At 42.9% G+C, this 18,744-nt stretch overlaps 1 protein-coding gene across 1 annotated transcript; it reads left to right on the top strand.

The window, feature by feature from the left end:
- Nucleotides 1-12,616: 12,616 nt before the first annotated feature.
- Nucleotides 12,617-18,126, top strand: LOC142465391 (alpha-1,4-N-acetylglucosaminyltransferase-like). Its single transcript, XM_075569359.1, has 2 exons — nucleotides 12,617-12,975; nucleotides 16,970-18,126. The coding sequence occupies exons 1-2, from the start codon at nucleotides 12,745-12,747 to the stop codon at nucleotides 17,558-17,560; spliced, it is 822 nt and encodes a 273-aa protein (XP_075425474.1). The 5' UTR covers nucleotides 12,617-12,744; the 3' UTR covers nucleotides 17,561-18,126.
- The last annotated feature ends 618 nt before the right edge of the window (nucleotides 18,127-18,744 follow it).

Genomic DNA, 18,744 nt, shown 5'->3' with positions numbered 1-18,744 from the left:
AGTTGTTTTTAACCTGTGATCATAAGCTACACTTTCCAGGCGTTTTGATAGTGGGATGGAATTGGGATTTTGTCCTCTGTACTATTGATTGCATCATTTTATCTCATACAGGTTTCTAACCATGTGGTTAAGGAACACAATACGATGAGGGACTGTAACAGCAATCACCAATGTGCACTGGATATATTAGGGATCCAGTCTCCATAGTGGGTGAATAATTAATTTCTACATTTTTAATTTTTATATTCATGTTTCTAAACTATTTTTATAATATTAAATTTAGCATTTCTGAAATAGCAATTAAGATCTATCATATCCAATATAGGAGACAGTCTTTGATTGACACTTTTTATTACGTGTACAGTATATTGTGTTGTTTGCACAGTACATTGTGTGTGTTTTTATGTAAAGCTTATTCTTTCCATTTTAGGATACAGTCTTTGAAAGATTTTATTATGTGTATATTGTGTTGTTTGCACAGTTAATTGTCTTTGTAACTACAATGGTGTTTGCTAATGTGATTAGTCAACAGGCACAATCCACACTTGCCAGCCGTTCAATGGGGTTTTGAGAAGGAGCAGGACTTTAAAAACAGGCATGCCATTTCAAACATGGAAGGTGTTTGGACTTGTTTATGCGCTGACAACCTTTAACCACAGAAGATTGATGACAACAGTGACGCCCTCTTAAAGACAGCGGCAGGATATTTAAACCCTCTGAGGGACGCCACAAAGACAGAGAGCCAGAGGAAGCTGTACTATCGAAAAGCGTTGCTCAAAATCACCCAGACTTCACCCCCCCCCTGGAGTCCGCTGTAGTGAGCGTGCATTCCAGATGTGCGTTCCAACGACTTTTGCCCAGATGCGGAAGCAGGGAGCGCTCTGGTGCAACCATCCGCATGAACTTTTCTGCACCCAACGGGAAGTTTTAGACATGTAAGTGTGTACTGTTATTTGTGTTTTAATAAATTTCACGTGGTTTACTTCCACTCTTTCTGCATTTCACTGGCACTCGGTGGGAGTATTCAACAAACCCACGCAAAGAAGAGCCACCCGGGAGGACAGGCAGAGACCTCACTAATCTGAAGGAGCAAGAAAAGAAACCTTTGAAGATCCTACACTCACACAAGGCCGTGTGAGTAATTATATTATATATAGATGTTTCACTAATCCACCCCTGTGTAGATTACACCACAGTAAATGCATTGACTGCAGTTCAGTTTAACCCTTGTGCATCACTGAGGTGTTAGGTAAGTCTGGCTATACTGTAAACCATATTTTCCAGGAGGTAGGGGAGCGCAGGAATCAATATGCAGTGGGAAACAAATAGGAACACAACATAGTGCAAATAAAGTTTAAAAATTGGAAAAATGTTTAGGAGGAATTTCTTTCAGATGTGAACTCTCACATGATCTCAATCAAAAGCAGGGGATAGACTAAAATGTTTAATGTGGAAAACGTTTAATGTGGATTAATGTGGCAAGACATACACCAATTGACTTCAAATAATTTGCGGTGCATGTTATCAAAAAACATGAAATTTTATGGACAGTTTGGGGGAGTGCAAAGCATGTTCTGTGCCAAGTTTGAAGTCAATTGGTGTATATCTTGCCACATTAATCCACATTAAACGTTTTCCACATTAAACATTTTAGTCTATCCCAAAAGCAGGCATTTTCAGAAATCAGTGGCAAATTGCTTGATTCTGGCTGGAAAGGTACCGATCCCCACTATGAACAGTCAGATGTGAAATACTGGCACTCGGGCGATGTCATCAGTATCAGTAACGGTGTTTAGAGTAAAGAGAGATGGACAACCATAGTGTGATCCGAGAAAAATAACACTTTTATAAACACAATAAAAATTGAACACTTACACAGTGTCTAAAGAACATAGGCACATAATAAAATCATTAGCGTCACCCGCTTGGTTTCTCCCCCCTGCCTCCGTCTCCGACCTTTCGATCGCGGTGCGTCACTTCTGGGTTGGGGTGCGCACCGGGTCCCGGATGATGCCGGTATAAGGAGGGTCTCTGCTGCAATAGCTGCTTGGCTGGGGGCGTTTCAGGAGTCCTGTGGTGACGTCAGATCAGGAACAACTCTACACGTTTCACTTAGAGTGTAGCTTCTTCAGGAGGGGAAGAACACTGTGTAAGTGTTCAATTTTTATTGTGTTTATAAAAGTGTGAGTTCACATCTGAAAGAAATTTCCTCCAAAACATTTTTTCAATTTTAATTTTATTTTATTTGCACTATGTTGTGTTCCTATTTGTTTCCCACTGCATATTGATTCCTGTGCTCCCCTACCTCCTGGAAAACATATCGACTGAAGTGTAGTCTGCAGACCATCCACTTAAAGGGTTTTTGAGCTGCATTTTCATTCCTCATTTTTTCACAATTGTGCCACTATATTGTTATAGAATATCATCACTTTATTGTGCACATTGTATTCACTTAAGATATTTTCTTTATTGAAGGGCACTTCAGTTGCACTTAATTGTATTTATTATAAATTTAGCGCCCATCCTTTCACTGTGTTTACACTGTTAACCAGTCTGCCATTTTATTCTATGGGATTTTACTCTGCATACATTTATTGATTCGCGCTCCCCTTGTTTTCTCTCTTCACTTTTTCTAAGGTTTTGTTGAATCTTTTCCCATGATTCTTGAAGATGCAGAATCCTGTTATCAGCTGTTGGTACCCTGGAGCTAGGTCCTGCAGTAGGGATGAAATTCGAATTCTGTGAAGAACGAAGAGTCCTGTGTCGATTCGTTGTGAAGATTATTGTGAGAAAATTTGGCCCGAGGCAAAAGATCTGTTCAGTTGTCCTGGGTATCTGATATGAAAAAGCGGATGAACTGTTCTAGGGATCGATTCGTCCTCTCCGTCTGACCATTAGTCTGAGGGTGATAGCCAGAAGAAAAGTGAAGGGAGATCCCTAGTTGTTTGCAGAAGGCCCGCCAGAACTTTGAGATAAATTGTGAGCCTCGATCTGACACAATGACTTGGGGGACCCCATAAAGACAGAACACCTCTTTGATAAAGATTTCAGATAATTTGAGGGCATTGGGTAGGCCCTTGAGGGGAATGAAATGAGCCTGCTTAGAAAATCGGTCGACCACCACCAGAATAGTGTTCCTACCTTTGGATACACGTCGTTCCACGATGAAATCCATGGACAATGAGTCCATGGGTGATCCAGAATTGGGAGGGGTTGCCGCAAGCCAGGAGACCTGCTAGAGGGAGTTTTGTTCTGGGCACAAGTAGAACATGCGGCGACAAATTCCTTAATGTCTTTATGCATGCCTGGCCACCAGAAGGTCCGTTCCAGAAGGATGATAGTTCTCCTCATACCCGGATGTCCAGAGCTTTTAGAACAGTGACCCCATTCCATTACCTTTCTACGATATGTTGGAGCAGTAAAAAGGCGTCTCTCTGGAACCTGGAGACCCTCAGGAACATCAGATTGGCCTTGCGCGATGTGTTCCAAAGAGCCAGAAGTATTAGCGGAGATTATACATGATGGCGGATTTATGGTCTCCTCTCGATCCTCAGCCTTGTCTTCTACTAGAAATTGACGAGATAGAGCGTCTGCCTTTACGTTTTTAGAACTTGGTAGATAAGAAATAATGAAATTGAAGCGAGAAGAAAAGGGACCGTCGAGTTTGTCGCGACCCCAAGCGGCGAGCGCCTTCAAACTAGACAAGATTCTTATGATCTGTCTGAATGGTAACTGGGTTTTCAGTGCCCTAGAGTAAGTGCCTCCATTCTTCCAAGGTCATTTCGATGGCCAACAGTTCATGATTGCCTACATCGTAATTCTGTTCGGCAGGCGAGAATTTTTTGGAAAAGAACGCACAAGGGTGCAATTTGGCTTGCGGATTCTTCCTTTGTGAAAACACTACTCCGGTCCCGACATCAGAAGCATCCACCTCAAGGGTAAAGGGTAATCCCGGATCGGGGTGCACAAGCACAAGAGCTGAGACAAAGGCATTTTTAAATTTCTCGAACGCGTGGATGGCTGCAGGAAGCCACAGCGCCGGATCGGCTCTTTTCTGTGTCAATGCCGTAATGGGCGCTACTATGGAAGAGAAGTTCTGTATGATCCTACAAAAATAATTGGCGAAGCTTATGAACCGTTGTACAGCTTTCAGGTTGTGGGACAAGGCCAATCCAACACCGCTTTAACTTTGGCTGGATCCATGACCAGGCCCGTGTTGGAGATGATGTAGCCCAGAAAAGACGTTGTGGTCTGATGAAATTGACACTTCTCCAATTTTGCACAGGTGATTCTCCCGTAGACATTGGAGTACCTGTTTGACATGGCCAGGATGTTCGCGTAGGGTTCTGGAGAAGATCAGTATGTGATCTAGGCATACAATGACATACTGGTCGAGAAGATCCCTAAAAACTTCGTTGACGAAGTCCTAGAACACAGCGGGAGTGTTACAAAGTCCAAATGGCATGACCAGGTATTCATAATGTTCGTTCCGAGTATTAAACGCCGTTTTCCACTCATCTCCCTGTCGGATTCTGGCTAGATTGTAGGCACACCGTAAGTCCAATTTGGTAAAGATGGTGGAAACCTGAATTCTGTCAAAGAGTTCAGTAATTAGAGGTAAAGAATATTGGTTCTTGATCATGATTTTGTTCAATCCCTGATAATCAATACAGGGTCGGAGCGATCCATCCTTCTTCTTGACAAAGAAAAAACCCGACACCCGCCGGAGACGAGGACTCCGGATGAAACCCCTCTGTACGTTTTCCTGCATGTATTCATTCATGGCTTTGGTCTCTGGGGGTGACAATGGATAAGAACATCCTCGTGGAGGCACGGAACCGGGTATTAGGTCGATGGGGCAATCGAATGACCGGTGGGGTGGCAGCTCCTCGGATTGAGACTTGCTGAAAACGTGATGAAATTCAGAATAAATCTTTGGCAGAAGATGAGTTACCTGTTCAGGTACTGAAACCCTGCATAGGGCTTTGGATGATAGAGAGCAATTCTGGCAGCTGTACGAGCCCCATTGGAAAGATTGCACCTCTGTCCAGTCTATCCGAGGGTTGTGCCGTTGGAGCCATGGGAGTCCCAGGTAAACGTTGACGGTAGGTGTATGAATGATGTCTAATTGGATCCTCTCAGTGTGGAGTTCCCCTGTCTGTAATTGAAAATGAATAGTTTGGAGAGAAAAAACAGCGGGTTGTAAGGGTCGGCCATCAATAGCCTAAAGACCAACGGGGTGACTTCGTCGTACCAAAGGGATTTTTTTTCTCCGCAAATCCCTGGTCAATGAAATTGCGTCCTGACCCAGAGTCCAGAAAGGCCCGATTGGTGGCCTTGAAGGTGTCACCGGTTAGCGTGATGTGTATCAGGAGCCTGGTTGGCTTTGAGGAGAAGCAGATAATGTTCCCAGTAAGGTTCTCCCAGCCCTTACTGGGATTTGCCATTTCCCGACTCATAAGACAAGTGAGTACTTGGTGCCCAGCATTACCGCAATACAGACAGAGTCTGGCATAACATCTGCACTGTTTCTCACCAAATGACAATTTGTTGCCTGCGAGCTGCATGGGTTCCTCCGGGTCCGGAAGCGGGGGTATAAGGGACCCTGCATAGTAGCCGTGGGAAGACTACATACGTTGCTTGCATCGAGTTCTCTCTGCGCTTCTCTCCTGTAGTGTTAGGTCCACCTGGATGCATAAACCGATGAGCTCCTCAATCTCCGTGGGGCGTTCATGTGCAGCGAGTTCATCTTTAAGGTCCTCAGCCAGGCCTTGCCAGAATGCCGCCGCCAATGCCTCATCTTTCCAGGTGGTTCTCAGCAGCTATGGTCTGAAATTCGACCGCATACTGGGCCACAGGATGGCTGCCTTGGGTTATATGGAAGAGAGATGAAGTAGCTGTTCCGGTTGTGTCGAACACTCTGCGGAACTCCCTGGTGAAGCGGGCTATGTCGCCGTGAGGTCCAGCCTCTGTTCCCAGATGGGTGAAGCCAAGCGAAGGCGTCGTCAACAAGCAGAGATATGATATAAGCCACCTCAGTACGCTGGGAAATAAAACGAGATGGTATCAATTCGAACTGGATATCACATCGATTTAGAAACCCTCGACAACCAAGCGGTTCGCTGCCATAGTGGTTGGATGTAGGGAGTCGGGGTTCGGAGGCTCCGTTCATGGGAGCGGCTGTGAGAGAAAGCACCGCTGAGAGCACAGGGACATCAGGGGCATGGTTTGTCTGGTCAGCCATATCTTGTACTATAAGTTGGAGTAGTTCCATACGCCGACTATTCAGGTCAAACTGTTTGTCCATTTGTTTAAACATGTCAGAGTGCATGCGTAGAAGTTGACCCACCTCAGCGTGATCCATGTTTGTGGGCCTGAGCATACTGTAACGGGTGCTCACCACAAACAGGACGGGACCGCGAGGCTGAGGTGGGGATGTCAGAATACACTGACCTACAAGCGCCTCTGGATTGCAGAGTCGTAGTCGTGTAGCTGGGTCAGAGTAGGAAAGGTTAGAATGGTCGTGATGCTCGCCGTGGTCTGGGGTGGGGGAATTCGGATGGTCATAGTACTCGCCGTGGTCTAGGGTTGGAGAAGTCGGATGGTCGTAGTGCGTAGCTGGGGTCCAGGAGTAGAGAAGGTAGAAGATAGCAAGATAAGAACAGCAAGGTAACAGCAAGGCAGCAGGGTGCTTTTGGGGCAAGCACTTTGTCACATAAACAAAGGTTTATGCTCAGCCAAATTGAAGGTGGATTTGGTGAGCATAAATAGGGCTGGTAACCAATAGCAGGTTAGCACAAGGCTGCAAGGTATTGAATGGGAAACACCCCCTCAGATGTATTCAGTCCACCGATAGGCAGGGGGGGGGAGAAGAGCAGGTGTAGCATAATTGTTGAGAGTAAGACTTTGGAGGGCCATGCGGCGCCTGCGGGTAACTCGTGTGCGATGCGCATCACTTGTAACCTCACGGGGGCGGAGCCTGAGCGCGGTGCGTGTGGTGTCCCCCAGTCTGGTAGCACGAAGCGCGTCACCCGTCTCATCACGGGATGCGGCACAGGGGCAGGGCCCAAGCACGGTGTGTGCGGTGTCCCCCAGCCTGGTAGTGCAATGTGCATCACCCGTCTCATCACGGGACGCGTCACGAGGGCGGAGCCGAGGTCCAATCCTCACTCCTGCTTAATGTTCTCTCGAAATGAATGATTAGTGTATAATGAAAATGTACAACATCAGGTTACATCATATAAACAATTCTGCCCATTTACAGTGTGTGGGATAGTACCTTTAACAAGTGTTATAGTTATTGGCTAAATAAGATATAGGGGCAGGCCAGAAGGTAACTATGTCAGCACTGGAAACTCAGACACTGCATTTCATTGAACACCGACATACAGTATGGGTGATACACTTATATTAACTGCTACAAGGTAAGCTATTCTAATATTACTATGTACTGTATATATATGATATATTCATCTAATTATGTTGGTCCTGCTTTTTTCTCTATTTATTTTTCTGTTTTTGTCATTTTTTAAATCTAATTTTCTTGTAATTCTGCAATTACACCCTTCTTACACTTTTTACCACAAACCAGTACATTTTCACCTGTTTAATACTTTTTAAAAACACATTATCAGTCTTTTCCACCTTTTTCAAGCATACATTTCACAGTATTCTATTTTTAAAAAAAAATAATAATTTCATTATTTCTTAATTGATTCCGCCACTTTTGGAACACTTTTATTGCTGACACTTCTGCATGTTTAGTAATATTCAGCAGTGAAGAGGTTAAACATTTTTTCTACTTCACATGTATTCTTTATTTATTTTATTTATTTGTATGCAGTTTTTGGTCTTTCTTGATGGGTTATCCCGATTTTCCTTTGGTGTCCCAGGCAAGTGCCCAGCCAGCCCGTCCCTTAATCCAGCACTGCCAGTTTGCTTGTTCCCAGAGGCTAAAATAGCACATTATCCCTTTCTAGCAAAGCAGCTTTTAAACATTGATTACTTCTCCCGGTGGTGCGTTGTATATTTTCTGCTGCAATGTGCCAGCAGGTGTAATAATGTTGGCCACATCTGTACTATGGATTACTGTGCCTGAAAACCTTTGTAACCCAAGGAAGCCACATATACACCTACAGAATAAATAGCATTGTCAGTGAAATTTTATTTAAAAAAAAGTATGATTCTTGTGATTGAAAGCTCTACTGTTCAAAAGGGTACTACATTAGTTCATTATTAAAATATAGTTATAGAGAGAGGGAGGGGAGAGAAGGACGGAAGAGGTACATCATTTCATGTACTAAAAAAATATTATTCCAATTTTTTTTAATCCTTCACCTTTAATTTTATCATTTTAATTTGTTGTTAATTATTTCCTGAACATAGCTCAGTTTTATTTGTTAAAAATTCAGTATTCTTATATTTCATAGGTAGAAAAAGAAGGAGATAACAGCGCACTGCCAGGGAGTCAGGTAATTAATAATAAATAGATTTTAACCTTATACCACCTGGCTCCCTGGCAGTGCGCTGTTATTCTCCTTCTTTTTCTACCTCTGGACCATTGCTTGTATGGCTGGCACGCCACCATGAACTCCCCCAGACTGCAGGAGTGGGTAAGATTTTTTGCAATCTAACTGTTTATTTATGATCATATATGGATGATTACCATCACCTGTTATTTTCCTCTAATGAGGCCACATCAAGGTGACAACATCCATTTTTGATTGCTCCCTCCAGGAGAAGTGAGGGTGTTATTGAATTGGTCACTCACAGGTCATACTTAAGTTTATACCCACTCCGTAGTACAGTTGTATATGGGAGTCTTGTTTTAGGATTGATTGAATGATAAGTTTCGCCTTCATTGGAGCACCAATTCCCCACATACCCCAACGTTATTCTTATATTTCATAGTAAATCACAGCAGATCCGCCCAATTCTTCAGCCAAAAGACTTTAATAAAATTGTCCCAACTGCTTTATGTATTATGGTGGAGTTTCTTCCATCAAGGTGGACGTGGCCATGCACTGCATACAGTACATGCAGGTGCCAAGGAGAGACTAATGCCGCTGGGTCACTTAAAAATAATGTTTATTGAAATCTGCGATCCATTAAAAACTGCCGCAAGTACCACGAGGAGGACACTCTGACGCGTTTCGTGCCATGGCCACTTTGTCAAAGAGTATTCAGTGCATGGCCACGTCCTCCTTGATGGAAGAAACTCCACCTTGCTGTCTCCATTGAAGCTGTTGCACGTCCATCCAGGACAATATTAGTGAGTACTTATAAGTATTTTTGCTGTCTCACTTACAAGTTATGATCCAGCTCTAGGGACACATTAACCGGCTATTGTGTGGGTTTGGCTGATCCCGTTGGAGATCTTTCCAGACATCCCCATATTTTATTGTTGGTTGGCTATCCCTATACAAAGAGCATAATAGGATCAAGATCATTATATCTTGGATGAATATATACCCGATTGGTTACACTTACCCTTTGATGTCTATCTTCATATTCACTTAACAGTCCCTACTAACATGCTCTTTAGCTCTGTTCTTGGGAGGCTTTCCTCCACTCGTTTTTACTTTATATATTATGACTAAACTCAGATGGCGAGTGGGTGTATGTGGGGTTTTTTTTAAGCTCATATAAGCTATTAAAAAACAGTGTCTCCTTTCTGCACCTACTGTATATGGGCTTATTTTTGTAGCCCCAAAGTTGTCATTGCCAAACCGAATGTTTTGGCATGTTCAAAAGAAGCGGAACAAAATGTGAAAAAAAAAGTGTTCTCTATTGCAAATCACTGCTTATCAAAAAGTAACATAACCATCTGGTTTAAGAGCTAATTTGTCCGGATTGTATTTGCTTAGAGGCGGAATGACCAGACATGCTGACGACTCCATCCCCAGTCTGTTTTATGGATTTTGTTCTCTCAGCCAAACCCATATTTCAGGCCACTCTTTACATGGTGTTAAAAAAAAGTGAAGTTTTTAATGTAGTTTGCATACACTATAATAGCAATTGTGGGCAAAAAATGTGCGTTTGAGCCTGTTTTGACAAACCGATCCGATTAACAGACAAGAGTTAAACCACTTCTTAAAAAGCCATTTAGACCTAGTTTGGACATGTGATAAGGGCTTACAGAATAGCAAAGCGTCCAATCTGCTTATAAAGGACACTTTAGAAGCATTTTGTTACACTTTGGAGCTATTAGAATAGGCGCCACAATATGTTTCTCACTTACTGCCTTCTGTGGCAATTCCTTTGCCATTAGTATCCATCAAAACCCCTCACTCCACACTTTCATTTCCAGTGTAAAAATACACCCTTCTAACAGCAGCGGCAAATAATGAGTTAATGAAAGGTTTTTAAGGTGTAGTCCCACGTTGAACCAAATTAAACTAAGACGAGTGGTCTGCTTAATACTGAAGGATTAAACTACAGTAGGTGATTTAAAAAAAGATAATGAACAGAAATAATGAGCATAAAAGCAAATAATTAGGTTATGGCCCCGGTGTCGGCGCTGCACGCGCGCCTGCTACGCTGGCGGCTACGCTGGCAGCATGTGCAGCTGTGATCCCCAGTCTGTGCAGATCTTCAGGGGGAAAGACGGGGGGGGGGGGGGAGGTAGGGGAGGATGTAATGGGGTCGCGGCCATGACGTCACCCGGCAGTTTCGCCCTCATTGGCTGAATCGCCGGCGGCATGGCCAGCGCTCCGTCGCCAGTTCTGAAGATAGTTTTACTGTCTTGTCTTACTTACTTGTTTTAAAATCTGGTCGTGCAACGTGGTGGCCCAGGTAGGTAGCAGGCCCGACCCGATTGAGGGGCGGTTCTTGTCCCTGCAGTGCACACCATAGCGCACGCTGCAGCAGGCAGCGGGGACTTAGCCTTAGGCCTCGGCCAGGGTGGCGCTGTGCGGGTGGGTGCGCTCATGCTGGCTGCGATGAACACATTGCGGCAATGTGTGTGGCCAGCGTGAGCAAGCGCCTGCGCATGCTTGACGCTTAGCTGCTTGCAGAGCAAGCAAATTTGAATTTTCCGCTCGCAAGCGCGTCACGTGAGCGGTTCGCCCAATGAGAGCACACCTAGCCGGCCACGATTCGCACGAGTGCCAGCGCTCCCGCTCCCTGCCTGGTCGCAGCCCTACAAAGGAAAAAAGAAAAAGTTCTGTTTGAGACATTACTGTAGCTAGAATAGTGAATTTTCAGGCTGCATAAGGAAATCTTGTGACATGAGTCTTTATTCCATGTGATTTATAAGTAGGCAAGCAATGTAACAAAGCAATGGGGAAAGTCATCAGGACAGGGGCGTATTGTTAGTGATAATTGCAGCAGGAAGAGAGAGATGATGTCACTTTATAGATCATTGATAAGACTTCACCTAGAGAACTGTGTTCAGTTATGGATACTACGGGCCGTTTTTACTAAGCTGTCTTCTGCCATAAGAGACTTTCTGGTCCCGGAAGATGCCCATTGGTACATAATGGTGAAAGACTGCTTAGTAAATGTGACCAGACTGCATATTCCCAGAAGAATATCAATAAATTAGGGACTATATAAAGAAGGGCTACAAAAATGGTGCATGGTTTAAATCATAAAATGTATAATTACAGACTAAACAACCTCAATAAATAAAGCTTGGAGGAGAGCAGGCAGAGGGGGGACATGACTGAAACTTTCAAATATATCAACAAAATAAAGGAGGGAAACATATTTCAGACCTAGAGAAGCTAGAACAAGAGGTAATTCTCTGAAGCTGATTAGGAGAAGTACTTCCTCTCAGAAGGTGATGGATTTGTTGACTAGCCTCCCAACAGAGGTGGTAGGAGCTAATACAGTAAGGAAGGTATTACAGATGTATAAAGACTTACTGTAGTGCTCCAGAGATAGTGCTGCTGGGATGTCGCTGCAGGGGGTCTATGCTGCTGGATCGGACTCCTCCACAGTGATTATCCTCCAGTCCGGGGCAAGCCGTGGGACCACGACTTGCCCGAGTCACGAAGACAATAAGGCTTTCTTTTCTGTAGGGCATCTAAAATATACAAACAAGGGATGTAATACAGTGTAGGGAGATAGGAAAATTAGAAGACTAGCTGTGCAAAGTGGTTTTTGTTTGCCCTGTTTTCATTGAAGGTACCCAGAATAAGGCCCTTAGAGACTGAAACATTGGTCTTGTTATGTAACAAGAATATATATTTTTGATCAAATATTCAACTTGGAATGCCTGGAGATTCATCAACATTTATCTATCAGACTCCTGGCAGCAAAACTAGGAAGAACCAGAAAAAAACACCACCAGATATATCAAATAAATGGTATCCCATTGGTTTTAGTCTTGGATAAATCTCGTGCTGTTTTTGTCCAGTGTGGCCACTTACTCCCAGAGAACAATTATAATCCTGTGCCTATAAGATTCAATGCCTTTCTGTGCACTAGTTTTGTTCCAAAATTGCCTTGACCCTACTGTCTCTATATATAGTATGTTCATAAGAAGACTTGTATGTATACCACTTTCCAATTGTTCTCTTTTGCAGATTTATCACCAGATATTGCAAAAATGCCAAAAAAATATGTGCCTTCGTCGTTGTCTTATCAGCCATTGGCTTCATCTATAGAATCAACTACAAGCATAGCTGCATTTTTTGCAAGCCTCGCATCTCTATAGAACCCATAAGCTCCAAGGCCATTTGTCCAGAGGATGTTCTGAGAAATGGAAATGGGATCATATTTCTGGAGACCACTGACAGAATGGAGCCTTCTCCCCTGGCATTATGTGCCATAGAGTCAGCAGCCCGTGTGTACCATGACAGACCTGTGGTTTTTTTCATGAAAGGTTTGACCAACATATCCTCGGAAGAAGATATGAACAGAACACGGAAGAGTTTCCCAACACTCTCATCTTTTGATAACCTCTACTTCTTCCCTCTGAGAATGGAGGAGGTATTTAAGGATACACCTCTACTCCCCTGGTTTATGAAGGTAATGTCATTTGGACTTTATTACTTGTTAATAGAGATGAGTGAGATAGTTGTGCATATTCATGGCACAAATTCCCAAATCATGAAAAGCCGACATGGAGTGATTTACATGATTCAAACTAGATTATTAGCTTTGTCAAATTCACTCTAAATTATTTCAGATAAAGAGGGAGCAAGTCTCACTTTGGGGCATATTAACAAAGTGGGGCTAACCAATAAGACACGTTACAGGCCTATTAAGGTGTCTTATGGCCTAGCACTGCTTACTATAATAGTAAATATGGTCCTGTATGTAGTTTACATTTAGATTTAGGTTTAGATTTACTTTCTGAATGGTTGCTCAACAAAAATTAATAGACGGTAAGGTGTCCTTAGGCTCCAGATGGTGTTTTATGGTATAGCCACGCTTAATAAATATGGGCTTGAAAATCAATAATATTAACAAGTAAAACCTTCCAAGTGATGGGCTTCATGATTTCCCTCTATATGATGCAATGTTCAGTGTTCTGCATAAACCGGCTATCCCATTGATACTTTCTGTCTGTGACAGTGACCATGTGGTAACAGCAGGAAAGAGAGGCAGGGGGGGGGGGGGAGCGTCTGGCTGGCACATTTTATCCCAGAAGGCAAGCCCAACCAACTGACCCAAGAACCAGGTGGTCCACACACCATACACAGACGCATGCTACATGCAATTGGTGAAAACAACAGGGGCGCAAATTTCATCAGGACATAAAGAGAAATAAAAAACGGACAAAATAGTGCAACACTGTATATCAATATAAAACAATGTTGGTAATTCTTTGAATGTTAGACTCATGTGTTCCACGTGAAAACAGGCAGTTTGGTTATATAGAGTGACCAACTCTGAATACGTCCAGGTAAGTACTTCACACCGTCACTGATGATATCTGATGCGGAGGATCATGGACAATCGCTGAGGATCGCAGATGATGGGGTCGCGGATGGTGAGCTTCCAGATATGCCGGGATTCGGAGTGTAAAGACTTCTGGATGAATTCCCACTGAACTACTGTTAAATACAGGTGGTCCTCGCTTTTAAAACATATTTTACATTCGACAGAAGAGGGAGGCGATGTTGAATTTGTGTATTTTTAGCTAAGGAGCCTCAGAAGGGACATCTTTCCCATGTATACTGTATGAACTCATAACGTTATTCTTTAAATTACAATTACACACTTGAAGTACTGTACGGCAATCAAAGACAGGTTGAATTGCAATTAGATTTTTAAGACAACAACTCGCGATCGCCCACTTCAGTTTCTCGACGGTATTGCAGACAACGCTAAAATGCTATTTTCTGCACTCGATCAAAAGACTATTGTTCTCGAGTCTTAACGCGAGAATATTTTGAGAAATCACGCACTATCACCCGGTAAGCAAAGGGTTACAACGCATGAAATGTTCGATTAACAGCCGCAGCATCAGTATATTGATGGACAGGGGTGTCTCTCATTAGAGTCAGACCTTGGTACAGGGATGATATTAGCCCTTTTTGATATTTTCTTATTTTACATAGTTCTGTGAATAATGTGGGTCTGGGAAAGTCTATTCCTTGTAAACTCTGCTTTACAAAGTGTCAGACCGACATATATTGTATTTAAACATATCAGACTGTGGGAGATTGTATTTTTCCCTCAGTTCCTCAAACTGCATTGTTTGTCCTTCACTAGCAAATCTCCTACCTCTAAAACCCCCCTATCCCTCCAGCTATCGTATCCGAGTCCCTGCATGCCAGGGACATTATTTCTGATTGGTTACGCTATGTTGATCCAGCAATATATCACCTGCTTGTGGGTCTCTCTGTGGACCTACTAAGAGCTGAAATTATTTCGGTGTCTCGAAAAAAGAGAGGGTAAGCATAGCCATACTGATAGGGCTACCTTCACTTTTTCTCTCCTTCTACCCTCCTCTTATTTTAGGGTTATGTATGTTGGGCAAGATCTTATACTTTGGTCAGTACTAGGCATCTGATTAGTAATTCTGTGTTGATCTAGCGGTTATTCTACCAGGTTATTTGTCTATCTGTGGTCGGTGTAGTCCTAGAGACATCGCTTTGGAAATTACATTATCTGCAAGGCATTGCGTACATTTCGATTATACTCAACTAAGAGAGGACATACTGTATTCAGTTACTATTATGAGGGTTACCCCCACCTCTACCCTTGTCCATTTCCCTAGCATTGGGTAGCATTTTCAGGACAATATTCAAGTCGTATTACACCTATAACGCACAAGTACATCGTTCTGATACACTGCCTGGTAGCACTTGCACAAACTTTCTTTGGGAGTACATCTGAGGATTTTTCTCTTCCTCGAAAGCAACCTTCCTATAAACCCATGGTTTACCTATGGGCGCATACTTGATTTTTTCGCTAAGTAGACCTTTTTAGACGACCTTGTGATTTTTAACTTCGGAGAATATGTTTTAAATATAACTTTTGATCTATACCACACGATCTACACATTGATTGTCCCCATTTGAGTTTAGTAAACTATTAAACATTATCTTTACCTTCTACCAATACACCTACCAGCTATAATCATGGCACTAGCCTTTGGTATCTATATAAGCTACGTTTCTCACTGCATACTCTACCATACAGTGCAAGTGTGTCACTGAGCTCCATTTTCTAAGATTTCCACTATGTGAATACTTCTATACATTTATATGGGTAACTGAGTGCATATAATAGGGGCTTCTTGCCTATTTGCCCCCAATGTTGAGAAGCTCTTTGGCGAGGATTTTTTCTTTGCTATATAGTTCCTCTCAACTACTGAACCCACACATAACAAACAGAGGCTGAGCAGGTACTGTATCACCTCTCTGTCTTTGTAACTTTAAATTGCGTTGCAATTCAAGAGATAACGATGGTGCAGCCCTGAACTATTTTTGTGATGACGTCTAAACTCTAAATCTGACAAGGGGAAAATATGACTTCCTGACTACAGTAATTACAATCAGATCAACACTGGCTCAACACCCTTCCTATGTCTAACTTACATGTAATATTCCTGAAAACCTTTCCCTTTTAAAATATGTCTAACCTTTTCTTAATGATAAAGAACACATAGTAGTACATTTACAAGTCTCAGGCAGGATCCTTAAACCTTCCTCATCTCAGGACCTGTCTGACACTTGTGAATATGCTTATACAGATGCAGCCACAAGTATCTTATTGCTTGTCTGGGAAAATACTGTGGCTATCTCCCAATAATACTGCAACATTTCTGTGAGATTTTGCAGCCAGACTAATGGCCCCACGGGTTAACACAGCAGGGGTCCCTGCAGTCCCAATCAGTTTGAATGGGACTACAGGGACCACCCGCTGTGTTAATCCGATGGGCCATTAGTCTGGCTGCAGAAATCTCACAGAAATGTTGCAGTTTACTAGGAGATTGTCCCAAATTTCCAAGGCAAGCCATCGGATACTGGTGGCTGCATCTGTAGGTGTTTTTTAATCACTACCGCACTCTCTACGGTGAAGAATAAAATAACTTTCCTAAAAAGAATGTCTCCTTTTGTTTTTTGCAGGACAATATTTACATACAAACAAGTAATTCCCTTGAGGTTCAGGTTAAAACATTCCTGTACTCAACACATCCACTGCTTTCTAACATACTTTGACCAGTGAAATACCCACAACTTCCCTCTGGCAAAGATATTTATTCATTTATTGACTGCCTCTCCTAAGGATATAGTATGGGAGACTGTGAAAAGCATTAGGAATAAGCCTCTACTAAGCTCATGGTTGGAAGGCTAAATTGACAAGTTTTCAGTATAGTGTGAACTGATAATTGCTTTGCATTGTAATCTAAGTAACACTATTGTTGTGATATTCTCCGTATACAAACAACTAAATGCAGTGAACCCAGAGAAATTCTACTGATCATTGAGGCACTTTCTTCCTTTGATGAAATTGCTTGCTTTTTCCCCCAATTCCACCACTGACTATGTTCCCATTATATTTGTAGGTTGATCCTAAATCGGAAATGTACTGGACCTATGTCAGCTCCGATGGCTGCAGGTATGCATTTATTTGGAAACATGGTGGTATCTATATGGACACTGACGTCATTTCAATTCGACCCATCATGGATGAGAACTTTGTGGCTGCTGAATTCTCTCAGATTTCTGGCAATGCTGTTTTTGGAATTTCTCCCAGAAACAATTTCACCTGGAACTGCTTGAAAAACTTTGTTCAGAACTATAAAGGAGAAGTGTGGGGATACCAAGGGCCATCACTCCTCACACGCGTTCTGAAAAAGTTGTGTGACCTGCCTAAATTTCAGGCCGAAGAGGATATCAAGTGTGAAAACATCTCCTTCTTAAACCCCCAACGCTTCTACCCTATTTCATATCCATCTTGGCAGAAGTACTTCCAGGTGTGGGAGACGAGGCCAACTTTCAACAACTCCTATGGTTTGCATCTCTGGAACTTCATGAATCAAGGTGAACATAAGACTATGGTTCCTGGGAGTAACACACTGGTGGACCATCTCTACCAGCAGTACTGCCCCACCTCCTACAGAGCACTTCTGAGGAATGAAATCACTCACCATTAAATATTTACTAGGGTTGAACCACCAGACGCATTAGATATTTCTCATAGTTAGCAATGTCAAACCATCTGGACAGTATAAACAGAAAACTGAAAAGATCTGATACGATCTAGATGGTGGGACCCACAAAATACTGGTCACGTATTTAGACAGAATAAATATAGGTATACAACTCATATTTTTGTAGTGCTTCTCTGGAAAGTAATGGCTGCTGCTGGTACTTCAAACTGGAGTATGGACTGAGATATGATGTCAAGCTATGTAATTAATGGCTTCAGTAAACTACACATACTGTAGTCTGGTGTAACTAATGTGGGTTCCTCTTGTTGTGCTGTATTTGTACAGTCCCTACTATGCATAGGACTTCAAGGATGGTGCTCACATCCTGCTGTGCTATATACGCTAGGATGGTGAATTAGTGACCAGACAAAGAGAGAAAGAGGAGAGAAAGAGAGAGAAAGTATGAAGTATGTTTAGTGGTCACTTCTTTTAAATAAACTCTAACCCAGAAGAAATAATGACCGCAGAGAGAAATTTATTGGGTGAATGAATTGAGAGAATTTGAAAAATATAGTCTCCATAGAGTATGCAAAGGAAACTTTCCATGATTTTATATTTATATCGTGGCAAATTATGTATTTACGGTATGCATATATTGATGTTACATTTATACAGAGTATGGAGAGGAAGCAACATACAGTGTAAGTCCAAGTGTCTCATTCCAGTCTGTAATGGCCCTCGGCAAAAGCATGTAAGAGACACTGAAACAAGTCTGTCTCCTAGACCAGGTGATGTTTCTTATAATTAGGAGTTAATACATTTTATAAGTTAGTATTTTTTTTGTTTGGTTCAAGTCTTCTTAAAAAATACCGCTAAACACTTTTCATACAGTAGCTGGTCACCAAATCCCCACCCATGCTTGCATGCAGGGCTGCCAACAGGGTGGGTCTGCTGGGGTTGGCGTCCCGGGCCCAGTGAGTTGGGGGGGGGCTGGCCGGCACTGCAAGCTGGGCCCCGACCTCTGGCCAGGCCCATGTGATGGTCATGTCACGGCCGTGCCCCGGCTCTCCCTATTGGCCTGCATGACTATCCCTCTGACACCGACGGGCCTCTCTGATGTCTACGCGCTGGAAGCGGTCTGACGTCAGCGCTCTCTGCTTCTGGTGCGCCATGGCATGAGAGGGAGG

The sequence above is a fragment of the Ascaphus truei genome, chromosome 14, assembly GCF_040206685.1.
Source record: "Ascaphus truei isolate aAscTru1 chromosome 14, aAscTru1.hap1, whole genome shotgun sequence".
Taxonomy (NCBI): Eukaryota; Metazoa; Chordata; class Amphibia; order Anura; family Ascaphidae; genus Ascaphus; species Ascaphus truei.
Note: the sequence above shows the minus strand (reverse complement) of the source record. Positions and strands in the feature narration are given on the sequence as shown.